This window comes from Somniosus microcephalus, chromosome 3, assembly GCF_052327205.1.
Source record: "Somniosus microcephalus isolate GS21.2 chromosome 3, FLI_Smic_1.0, whole genome shotgun sequence".
In the NCBI taxonomy this organism is placed as follows: domain Eukaryota; kingdom Metazoa; phylum Chordata; class Chondrichthyes; order Squaliformes; family Somniosidae; genus Somniosus; species Somniosus microcephalus.
In genome coordinates, this window is record NC_140989.1 from 156,753,846 (window position 1) to 156,766,155 (window position 12,310).

The following is a 12,310-nucleotide window of genomic DNA, read 5'->3' on the forward strand; positions in this document are numbered from 1 at the left end:
ATTCCAAAGATTCACCACCCTCTGAATGAAGAAATTTCTCCTCATCTCAGTCCTAAATGGCCGACTTCTTATTCTGAGACAGTGACCCCTGGTTCTAGACTCTCCAGCCAGGGGAAATATCCTCCCTGCATCTACCCGGTCAAGCCCTGTAAGAATTTTGTATGCTTCAATGAGATCACCTCTCATTCTTCTAAACTCTAGAGAATATAGGCCTAGTCTACTCAATCTCTCCTCATAGGACAATCCCCCCATCCCAGGAATCAGTCTGGTGAACCTTCGTTGCCCTCCCTCTATGGCAAGTATATCCTTCCTTAGGTAAGGAGACCAAAACTGTACACAATACTCCAGGTGTGGTCTCACCAGGGCCCTATATAATTGCAGTAAGACGTCTTTACTCTTGTACTCAAATCCTCTTGTAATAAAGGCCAACATACCATTTGCTTTCCTAATTGCTTGCTGTACCTGTTCAGTGATTTGTGTACAAGGACACCCAGGTCCATCTGAACACCAACATTTCCCAATCTCTCACCATTTAAAAAATACTCTGCTTTTCTATTTTTCCTACCAAAGTGGATAATTTCACATTTCTCTACATTACATTCAATTTGTCATGTTCTTGCCCACTCACTTAGCCTGTCTATATCCCCTTGAAGCCTCCTTGCATCCTCATCACAACTTACATTCCCACCCAGCTTTGTATCATCAGCAAACTTGGATATATTACATTTGGTCCCCTCATCCAAATCATTGATGTAGATTGTGAATAGCTAAGGCCCAAGCACTGATCCTTGTGGTACCCCAAAAAATTGATAAAAAAGGACAAAATAGAATATGAGAGAAAACCAGCAAGAAATATAAAAGCAGATTATAAGAGTTTCTACAAGTATGTAAAAAGGAAAAGAGTAGCAAAAGTAAACATTGGTCCCTTAGAGGCAGAGACAGGAGAAATGATTATGGGAAATAAAGAAATGGCAGAAACGTTAAACAAATATTTTGTATCTGTCTTCACAGTAGAAGACCGAAAAAGCATACCAAAAATGATGGGGAACCAAGGGTCTAATGACAGTGAGGAACTTAACGCAATTAACATAAGTAGAGAAAAAGTACTAGAGAAACTAATGGGACTAAAAGCCGACAAATCCCCTGGACCTGACGGCCTACATCCTAGGATTCTAAAAGAGGTGGCTGAAGAGATAGTCATGATGTGGAGATGCCGGTGTTGGACTGGGGTGGACAAATGTGAGAAGTCACACAACACCAGGTTATAGTCCAACAGCTTTATTTGAAATCACAAGCTTTCGGAGCACGGCTCCTTCGTCAGGTGAAGTGAAGAGATGCATATAGGCACAGCATATATAGTCAGAGAACACTGCCAGATGATTACAGGTAATCTTTCTAACTGCCCTTTATCCCACCTCGGCAGAGAGATAATCACAGCAATCAAAGGTGTGGATGGTGTCCAAACAGGTCAGTCAGGAAAACATTACATCAAAGAACAATGAGCTGGGGTCACTAGGGGTCAAATGTGGCAGATGCTGGGGTCTGTATGAAAAACAAAAAACAAAGAACAATAAAAAAAAAAGATTTTTTTTGGCTGGAAATCACAGCAGGTCCGGCCGCATCTGTGTAGAGAGAACAAGCCAATGACAACTCGAGTCTTTCAGCGTCTGTAGGTGTCCATCGTGTTCCTCCTCGTCTGAGCAGATCCTGTGTATTCGCAGGGCTTGTCCATAGGGGATGGCTTCTTTAACGTGGTTAGGGTGGAAGCTGGAGAAGTGGAGCATCGTGAGGTTGTCCGTGGGCTTGCGGTAGAATGAAGTGCTGAGGTGTCCGTCTTTGATGGAGATTCGTGTGTCCAAGAACACTTCAGCAATCAAGGACATTCAGCCTCCGATCTTCAGGTAAGCATTCTCCAAGGCGGCCTTCGAGACACACGACAACGCAAAATCATCGAGCAGAAACTGATAGCCAAGTTCTGCACTCATGAGGACGGCCTCAACCGGGATCTTGGGTTCATGTCACGCTACATGTAACCCCACCTGACGTAGAGTCATCCAGACTCGAGTCGTCGTTGGCTTGTTCTCTCTACACAGATGCGGCCGGACCTGCTGTGACTTCCAGCCAAAAAAAATCTTTTTTTTTATTGTTCTTTGTTTGTTTTTTGTTTTTCATACAGACCCCAGCGTCTGCAACATTTGACCCCTAGTGACCCCACCTCATTGTTCTTTGATGTAATGTTTTCCTAACTGACCTGTTTGGACACCATCCACACCTTTGATTGCTGTGATTATCTCTCTGCCGAGGTGGGATAAAGGGCAGTTAGAAAGATTACCTGTAATCATCTGGCAGTGTTCTCTGACTATATATGCTGTGCTTATATGCATCTTTTCACTTCACCTGACGAAGGAGCAGCGCTCCGAAAGTTTGTGATTTCAAATAAAGCTGTTGGACTATAACCTGGTGTTGTGTGACTTCTCACATTTGAAGAGATAGTGGATGCATTGGTTTTGACCTTCCAAAATCCCCTAGATTCTGGAATGGTCACAGAGGATTGGAAGATTGCAAATGTAACACTGCTATTCAAGAAAGGAGGGAGAGAGAAAACAGGGAATTACAGGTCAGTTAGCCTGACATCAGTCGTCGGGAAAATGCTGGAATCCATTATTACGGAAGTGGTATCAAGTCACTTAGAAAATCATAACATGATTAGGCAGAGTCAACATGGTTTTATGAAAGGGAAATCGTGTTTGACAAATTTATTAGAGTTTTTTGAGGATGTAACTAGCAGGGTAGATAAAGGGGAACCAGTGGATGTGGTATATTTGGATTTCCAAAAGGCATTTGATGAGATGCCACATAAAAGGTTATTACACAAGATTAGGCTCATAGGGTTGGGGGTAATATATTAACATGGATAGAGGCTTGTTTAACGGACAGAAAACAGGGAGTAGGGATAAACAGGTCATTTTCGAGTTGGCAGGCTGTAACTAGTGGGGTGCCGCAAGGATCATTGTTGGGCCTCAGCTATTTACAATCTATATTAATGACCTAGATGAAGGGACCGAGTGTAATGTATCCAAGTTTGCTGATGATACAAAGCTAGGTGGGACAGTAAGCTGTGAGGAGAACACAAAAAGTCTGCAAAGATTGATTCCTGGGATGAGAGGGCTGTCCTATGATGAGAGATTGTGTAGAATGGGCCTATACTCTCTGGAGTTTAGAAGAATGAGAGGTGATCTCATTGAAACATACAAAATTCTGAAGGGGATTGACAGGGTAGATGCTGAGGGGTTGTTTCCCCTGGCTGGAGTGTCTAGAACTAGGGGGCATAGTCTCAGGATAAGGGGTAGGCCATTTAAGACTGAGATGAGGAGGAATTTCTTCACTCAGAGGGTTATGAATCTTTGGAATTCTCTGCCCAAGAGGGCTGTGAATGCTGAGTCTTTGAGTATATTCAAGGCTGAGATAGATTTTTGGACTCCAGGGGAATCGAGGGATATGGAGATCGGGCGGGAAAGTGGAGTTGAGGTCGATGATCAGCATGATCTTATTGAATGGTGGTGCAGGCTCGAGGAGCCGTATGGCCTACTCCTGCTCTTATTTCTTATCTTCTTATTTACTCCACCAGTTACAGCCTGCCAACCCGAAAATGACCCGTTTATTCCTACTCTCTGGTTTCTGTCCGTTAAGGAGATAGGAGACAAAGAGTAGATATCATGGGTATGCACTCCAATTGGCAGCATGGTGGTGTCCTCAGGGGTCTGTACTGGGGCCTCAGCTTTTCAATATATTTAAAAATTATTTAGATGAAGGAATACAGAGCCGTATATCCAAGTTTGCTGATGACACTAAGTTAGGTGGCACAGTAAATAGTGTAGATGGGAGCAGAAAGTTGCAAATGGACATTGACAGATTATGTAAGTGGGCAAAACTGTGGCAGATGGTTATAGAGTGAAAGGAGTCAAGGCCTGGGAGCAGCTCATCAATCTGCAGTCACACTTTGGGAGCAGTTCACCTGCCTGCACCCTAATTTTGGGTAAACTTGTGGCATGGGGAGGCAAAGAAATTTAGAGATTGAGGCATTGGAGAGCCAGTCATTGGGAGAAGAAATACAGTCAGTGGGGCTTTGTGCTGTGGATGGGAAATGCAGTCAGATGGGCTATGTAAAAGGGGAAATGAAGTAGGGTAGGGGTAGCCTGTGATGGAGAACTGCAGTCAATGGAGTGTTGGGTGGGAGAAGAGATTGGCAGCCAGCGGGTGGTTTGGAACAGGAAATGCAGCCAGCGTCAGCGGGAATCTCGAGCGGCAGAGCGGGGCTATAAAAGGCCCCAGAGACCAGGTAAGGCCTCACAGCGTCGGCGGGAATCTCGAGCGGCAGAGCGGGGCTATAAAAGGCCCCAGAGACCAGGTAAGGCCTCACAGCGTCAGCGGGAATCTCGAGCGGCAGAGCGGGGCTATAAAAGGCCCCAGAGACCAGGTAAGGCTTCACAGCGTCGGCGGGAATCTCGAGCAGCAGAGCGGGGCTATAAAAGTCCTAGAGACCAGGTGAGGCCTCGCAGCGTCGGCGGGAATCTCGAGCGGCAGAGCGGGGCTATAAAAGGCCCCAGAGACCAGGTAAGGCCTCACAGCGTCGGCGGGAATCTCGAGCGGCAGAGCGGGGCTATAAAAGGCCCCAGAGACCAGGTAAGGCCTCACAGCGTCGGCGGGAATCTCGAGCGGCAGAGCGGGGCTATAAAAGGCCCCAGAGACCAGGTAAGGCCTCACAGCGTCGGCGGGAATCTCGAGCGGCAGAGCGGGGCTATAAAAGGCCCCAGAGACCAGGTAAGGCCTCACAGCGTCGGCGGGAATCTCGAGTGGCAGAGCGGGGCTATAAAAGGCCCCAGAGACCAGGTAACGCCTACCAGTCTCCATTCTGGGAACTCGGAGGGAAGGAGAGAGGTAAAAAGTAATCCAAGTGTGACGCCACCAGAAAGCGGGTAAGTGATTGGTTGGTAAGTATTTCTCCCTTTTTAAGTTTAAATCTCTTTGGTTTATAGTTTCTAAGGTGCGATATTCATCATCTAGAATCGGGACAGAGGGTATTTAAAAATATCAAATTGAATTAATTACATAGAATGGGAGATCAGGTGATGTGTTGCTGCTGCAATATGTGGGAGCTGATGGACACCATTGATGCTCACGGTGATCACATTTGCAGTAAGTGTTGGCTGCTCGAGGAATTCCGGCTCCGTGTTGAAGAGCTGGAGTCCGAGCTTCAAACACTGAGACACATCAGGGAGGGGGAGAGTTACCTGGGCTCTGTGTATCACGAGGTAGTCACACCAATTAGATTAATTAATTCAGATGTAGTCTGTGGCCAGGGTCAGGATGGTGTGACTAGAAGTGAGGCAGGTACGGGGATCCAGGAGGTAGTGTTGGAGGAGTCGCAGCCCTTGCACTTGTCCAACAGGTTCGAGGCTCTTACTCCCTGTGAGGATGGGAACAGGGACTGCGGGGAGGATGAGCAACCTGGCCACAGCACCATGGAGCGGGGGGCCATTCAAGTGGGGGGAGTTAAAAGAAATGTTGTAGTGGTAGGGGATAGTATCGTTAGGGGGATAGATAGAATTCTTTGCAGCCAAGAGCGAGAGTCCCGAAGGCTGTGTTGCCTGCCCGGTGCCAGGGTTAAGGACATCTCCTCTGGACTGGAGAGAAACTTGGAGTGGGAGGGGGAGGATCCAGTTGTCGTGGTCCATGTTGGTACCAACGACATAGATAGGACAAGGAAGGAGGTTCTGCTGAGGGAGTTTGAGCAGCTAGGGGCCAAATTAAAAAGCAGAACCACAAGGGTAGGATTATTACCTGAGCCACGAGCGAATTTGGCTAGGACAAATAAAATTAGAGAGTTAAATGCGTGGCTCAAAGACTGGTGTGGGAGAAATGGGTTCTGCTTCCTGGGACACTGGCACCAGTACTGGGGCAGGAGGGAGCTGTTCCGTTGGGACGGGCTTCACTTGGCCAGTGCTGGGACTAGAGTCCTGGCGGATCATATAACTAGGGCTGTAGAAAGGGCTTTAAACTAACTAGTGGGGGAGGTTCCTAGAGAGCAAATAATAAAAATGACAACAGAGAAGGTCATAGACTTAGGTAGCAGTGGGGAAATTAAAAACCAGAGCGTGTCAGGAAGGGGCAGAAGGTATGGAGTAAAAGGTAAAGTAATAAAAAGGGCAAAAGCAGGAACTAAGTGTCACAAAACATATTTGAAAGTTCTCTATCTGAATGCACGTAGCATTCGTAAAAAAATAGACGAGTTAATGGCACAAATAACTACATATGGGTATGATCTTGTGGCCATTACAGAAACATGGCTGCAGGGTGACAATGCCTGGGAATTAAACATACCAGGTTATTTAAAGATCAGGAAGGACAGGCAGGAAGGAAGGGGAGGTGGGGTGGCTATGTTAATGAAGGAAGGAATCACTGTAATACAGAGAAATGATATTGGGTCAAAAGATCAGGATAATGAAACAGTTTGGGTGGAGATAAGGAATAATAAGGGGGAAAAAACACTAGTGGGCGTAGTCTATAGGCCTCCGAACAGTTGCAGCTCTGTTGGACGGAGTATCAATCAGGAAATAGTTGAGGCTTGTAATAAGGGAACATCTATAATTATGGGGGATTTTAACTATCATATTAATTGGACAAATCAAATTGGGCAGGGCTGCCTTGAGGATGAGTTCATTGAGTGTATTAGGGATGGGTTTCTTGAGCAGTATGTACCTGAACCAACCAGGGGGCAAGCAACCTTAGATCTGGTCCTGTGTAACGAGACAGGATTAATTAAAAATGTCCTAGTAAAGGATCCCCTTGGAATGAGTGACCATAACATGGTTGAATTCCATATTCAATTAGAGGGTGAGAAGGTTGGATCTCAAACAAGCGTGCTAAGCTTGAATAAAGGAGACTATGAAGGTATGAGAGCAGAATTGAGTAGAGTGGATTGGGAAAATAGATTAAAGGGTAAGACGATACATGATCAGTGGTGTACATTTAAGGAGTTATTTTACAACTTCCAAAAAATATATATTCCACTGAGAAGAAAAGGGTGTAAAAGAAAAGACAGCCATCCGTGGCGAAGTAAAGAAATTAAGGATAGTATTCGAATAAAAACAATGGCATATAAGGTAGCCAAATCTAGTGGGAGGAGAGAGGATCGGGAAAACTTTAAAAGACAGCAAAAAATAACAAAAAGATTGATTAAGAAAGGGAAGATAGATTATGAAAGTAAATTAGCAAAAAATATAAAAACAGATAGTAAGAGTTTTTATAGTTATATAAAAAGAAAAAGGGTGGCTAAAGTAAATGTTGGTCCCTTAGAGGATGAGACCGGGAAATTAATGGTGGGAAATATGGAGATGGCAAAAACACTGAATGAATATTTTGTATCAGTCTTTACAGTAGAAGACACTAAGAATATCCCAACACTGGACAAACAGGGGGCTAAAGGGGGGGAGGAGCTAAACACGATCAAAATCACTAAGGAAGTGGTACTCGGTAAAATAATGGGACTCGAGGGGGATAAATCACCTGGACCTGATGGCTTACATCCTAGGGTCTTGAGGGAAGTGACGGTAGGGATTGTGGATGCATTGGTAATAATCTTCCAAAACTCCCTGGACTCAGCAAAGGTCCCGGCAGACTGGAAAACTGCTAATGTAACACCCTTATTTAAAAAGGGCAGTAGACAGAAGGCTGGAAACTATAGACCGGTTAGCCTAACATCTGTGGTAGGTAAAATTTTGGAGTCCATTATTAAGGAGACAGTAACAGGACATTTGGATAATCATAATTTAATAGGACAAAGTCAGCATGGTTTTATGAAGGGGAAGTTATGTTTGACAAATTTGCTGGAGTTCTTTGAGGAAGTAACATATAGGGTGGATAAAGGGGAACCAGTGGACGTAGTGTATTTAGACTTCCAAAAGGCATTTGACAAGGTGCCACACAAGAGATTATTGCTTAAGATAAAAAATCATAGGATTGGGGGTAATATTCTGGCATGGATAGAGGATTGGCTATCTAACAGAAGGCAGAGAGTTGGGATAAATGGTTCATTTTCAGACTGGCAATCAGTAACAAGTGGTGTTCCGCAGGGGTCAGTGCTGGGTCCCCAACTCTTTACAATCTATATTAACGATTTGGAGGAGGGGACCGAGTGTAACATATCAAAGTTTGCAGATGATACTAAGATGGGAGGGAAAGTAGTGAGTGAGGAGGACATAAAAAACCTGCAAGGGGACATAGACAGGCTAAGTAAGTGGGCAGAGATTTGGCAGATGGAATACAATACTGGAAAGTGTGAGGTTATGCACTTTGGCAGGAAAAATCGTAGAGCAAGTTATTATCTTAATGGCAAGAAACTGGAAAGTGCTGAAGTACAAAGGGATCTGGGGGTCCTGGTGCACGAAACTCAAAAGGTTAGTATGCAGGTGCAGCAAGTGATTAAGAAGGCCAATGGAATGTTGGCTTTCATTGCTAGGGGGATAGAATATAAAAATAGGGAGGTATTGCTTCAGTTGTACAAGGTATTGCTGAGACCGCACCTGGAATACTGCGTACAGTTTTGGTGTCCATACTTAAGAAAGGACATACTTGCTCTCGAGTCAGTACAAAGAAGGTTCACTCGGTTAATCCCGGGGATGAGGGGATGGACATATGAGGAGAGGTTGAGTAGATTGGGACTCTACTCATTGGAGTTCAGAAGAATGAGAGGCGATCTTATTGAAACATATAAGATTGTGAAGGGGTTGGATCGGGTGGATGCGGGGAGGATGTTCCCGATGATGGGTGAAACTAGAACTAGGGGGCATAGTCTTAGAATAAGGGGCTGCTCTTTCAAAACTGAGATGAGGAGGAACTACTTCACTCAGAGGGTGGTAGGTCCATGGAATATGCTTCCCCAAAAAGCTGTAGAAGCTACATCATTACATAAATTTAAAACAGAAATAGACAGTTTCCTAGAAGTAAAGGGAATTAAGGGTTACGGGGAGCGGGCAGTAATTTGGACATGAGTCTAGGTTCGGATCGGTCATGGCCCTGTGGGTAGCGGAGCGGACCCGGGGGCCGTGTAGCCTGATCCTGCTCCTATTTTGTGTGTCTAATTCTGTTAGATTCAGGAGATGGTTCTGTGATAGTAGATTGGCGGTTAGGATCAGATCAGCCATGATCTTATTGAATGGCGGAGCAGGCTCGAGGGGCCGATTGGCCTACTCCTGCTCCTATTTCTTATGTTCTTAGCAGGAAGACAGATTGTAAGGGTAAATGCAGCTAGCAGAAAACTTAAGCCAATTGTGGGAGCGGGGAAGGAATTAATGCAATTCATGACTCATTGGGGAGGTCCATGATTCCTGCTCAGCGAGGGGGGAAATCTATGTCTGAAGGGGAGATGGGGTACTTTTTAACAGGTAGGGAGTAGGAAACTTTTGGTTTTGTTTCGCTCAGATGCTGAGACTTCCACTGGTGCTTCAGGGATTCCTGAAACTCGCTGGTTACTTGGACTCGCTGTCTTCCAGCCATTGTCCTCCAAGAATTTTGAGGGTGGTCCCAATGCTCATTGAATGTATTCCCCTTCCTTTCCATCCCCTGCTGGCTGCATTTCCCGTTCCAACCCACCAGCTGGGACTTAAACCCAGAACCTTCTGAATAAGACCTTCTAACTTTATGACCACAAAGAGTGAGATCATTGCCAAACCCCTTCATCATTGGAGCTGTGTTTAAAGTTGAGATAAAGTCACCAAAACTTGCATATGCTCACTCTTATTGCACTGGTGGATGGCAATTGCCATCACCAATTTAGAGGTAAGCATGTGCCCCCTTTTTAAAGGGGCACAGCCAATAAAGACTGTAACTTAACCAAAATTAAAAGGAAACTTAACAAATTAAATTCAAATTCTATTTCCTGGGGTGATGATGCACTCCAGTCCCTCCGGTGCCCACCGTTCGCGGAAGGCCTCAAGCGGCCGGTGGACACAGTGTGCTCCATCTCCAGGGACGCCCAGGCGCGAACGTAGCCACGGAAGAGAGGCAGGCAGTCAGGCCGTATGACCACCCCCAACCGCCCACTGCCTGGACTTGTTAATGGTCACCTTGGCCAGGCCCAGGAGCAGTCCTAGGGTGAGGTCCCGACTTGCCCGCTCCGCACTGAAGTGCAACCAAAAATTAAGGTGCAACCTCTTTAGATAGTGGAAGAGGGAAGCTGCAATCTCTCATACTCTGCGATCACATGCTCACTCAGTGCAGAATGATCCACTGGGAGGACCAGGCGATTCTTGGCCCCGCCTCCAGGCGCGGCGTCTGACGTCAGCGCGAAAGGAGGAGGGGCGGCGGGCGTATGGCGGCCAGTTCCGTGTTTACAGCCAGAAGACGGAGCGGAGCGCGGTGTCAGTGAGTGAGAGGCGGTGGCGAGGACAAGAACACCACCATACATTTAACAAAAAAACTAAAAGATCAGAGGAGATGCATCTGGCAGCTTGAGAGCGACTTTAAAAGGGCGACGGGCAAAAGTCTAACCAAACAAAGGTTTCTGGCCGCTCGCGGAACGGAATGTTTTCCAGAAAGGCTCATGGAGACGTCAAGAAATCTACACAGAAAGTTCTGGACCCAAAGAAGGATGTGCTGACCCGCCTCAAGCACCTGAGGACTCTGCTAGGTGAGTGAGCAGGCGGACAAGCGCGAAGGGAGGGCGAGATGCAGCGCCAGAGTCAGCCCCCACACGGTCGGCGGGGAGTGGGAGTGATGGCCTCGGTGTTTTTATTTCATTGCTCGGCCCCCGGCAGCTCCTCCAGCCTCAGTACCAAAGGGCGTCTGAATAACCGGACGGATCGAGCGGGAGGAGCGCATGCGTGGACCGGATTGGCTCACACTTCCTGTCAAAAGAATCAGAAATGTGGCGGTGGATGCAATTCCATTAAACCCTCCTTCCCCCAACACAAACACACACACACACCATAGAATTAGTTAATTCTAGTATTTCTCTGTACGATGGTGAAGGCGTACTGTAGTAAACATGCATTGCTCGATACATACAATTATCTGGAGCTGTCACATTTTTATGTGGCTGGGATAAGCTCTGAATTTTCTCTGGCTTTGGTACTTGATGTTCATGCACGGTTTTTTGCCTCACGTCAAATTTGTAGTATTTTCGAACTGAAAATTGCTATTGATTGAATTGATGGTGCCGCTTGTAGGACTGTTGTGTAGCTCAGAATTGTAATGGCCGTCATTAAATGAACCCCAGTTTCTTTGTACAGTTTGATATTCGTACAATATGCATTAAATTATCAAGCCACAAAGGCCTGCCTTGTATTGTAACTTGAAAGGGGACTATGAGAGTTTTTAACCTTAAGTATCTGGTTAAGCTAGGTTCTGCATCTATGTGTATTTGCTGTTGACTTAAATTTTTTATATATTAAGTCAAGTTTGGAAAATCAACGGTGCTGCATGTACAAGTTTTTTTGCTCATCTAAAGCACAAAAGCTCAAACTCAGGTCTGCAACATCATTTGATTTCTGTCTGTGCCACAAGTGTAGTTTGAAATAGTCTTTTTTAAAATACTTTTTGTCTTACTAGCCGAACATATCTTTTGCTGGAAACTAATAGAATGGTTTCTGCAGTAATAGACCCATTTTCTTTTGAATAGTTGACACCATATTGGAAGTTAGGACTGGGTCCCTGGGAATGTGTCAATATTTGCAAAGCGTTCAAAGCAAAGTTTGAAAACAATTGAAAGTCTATGAAATGTGAACAAAATTATATTGTGTATTGAAATGTGAACAAAATTATATTGTGTATTGTCGTGTGTGCAGACTCCTGGATGTTCTATGATTTTTATGTGTACTGAATTGTTACAATAATGTTTGGAATAGTTAATTTGAAATATAAAATTGTGGTGAATTTACAATAGGTGTTATAGATTATTTGATATTGGACATTCAGACTGCCTTATGCCTCTGTTAATGAAGAGACTGAGATGCCTTTTTGTGACTATTTGGATTTATTTGCTGTTCTTATACAAAGTTTCTCTACGTGTGGCACAACTGAAGTTAAAGTAATGTTAAATGAGGCAAATGCTGCATAAGTGCACTGTACTAAGTTGAGACCTTGATGGCAGATTGGTGGTAGTATCTAAATTTCTGATTGTAACTAATTATGATAATCAATATGGATTACATGACTTCTGCTTTGGTTATAGCAAAGAGTCTAATCTTCTACATCTGTGTTGTTTGAATAATGATTGGTCTAAAATTCCCCAGATAGATTCTCTGATTTGCAG

At 45.0% G+C, this 12,310-nt stretch overlaps 1 protein-coding gene across 2 annotated transcripts in view; it reads left to right on the top strand.

Annotated features, from left to right (window-relative positions):
* Window positions 1–10,271: 10,271 nt before the first annotated feature.
* Window positions 10,272–12,310, top strand: part of LOC147121489 (ral GTPase-activating protein subunit alpha-2-like) — a 290,657-nt gene continuing 288,618 nt past the window's right edge. For both annotated transcript variants that reach the window (XM_085981771.1, XM_085981770.1), the window contains exon 1: window positions 10,272–10,687. In XM_085981771.1, coding sequence (XP_085837897.1) covers window positions 10,582–10,687 — 106 coding nt within the window. In that variant the 5' untranslated portion in view covers window positions 10,272–10,581. The remainder of the gene's footprint in view (window positions 10,688–12,310) is intronic.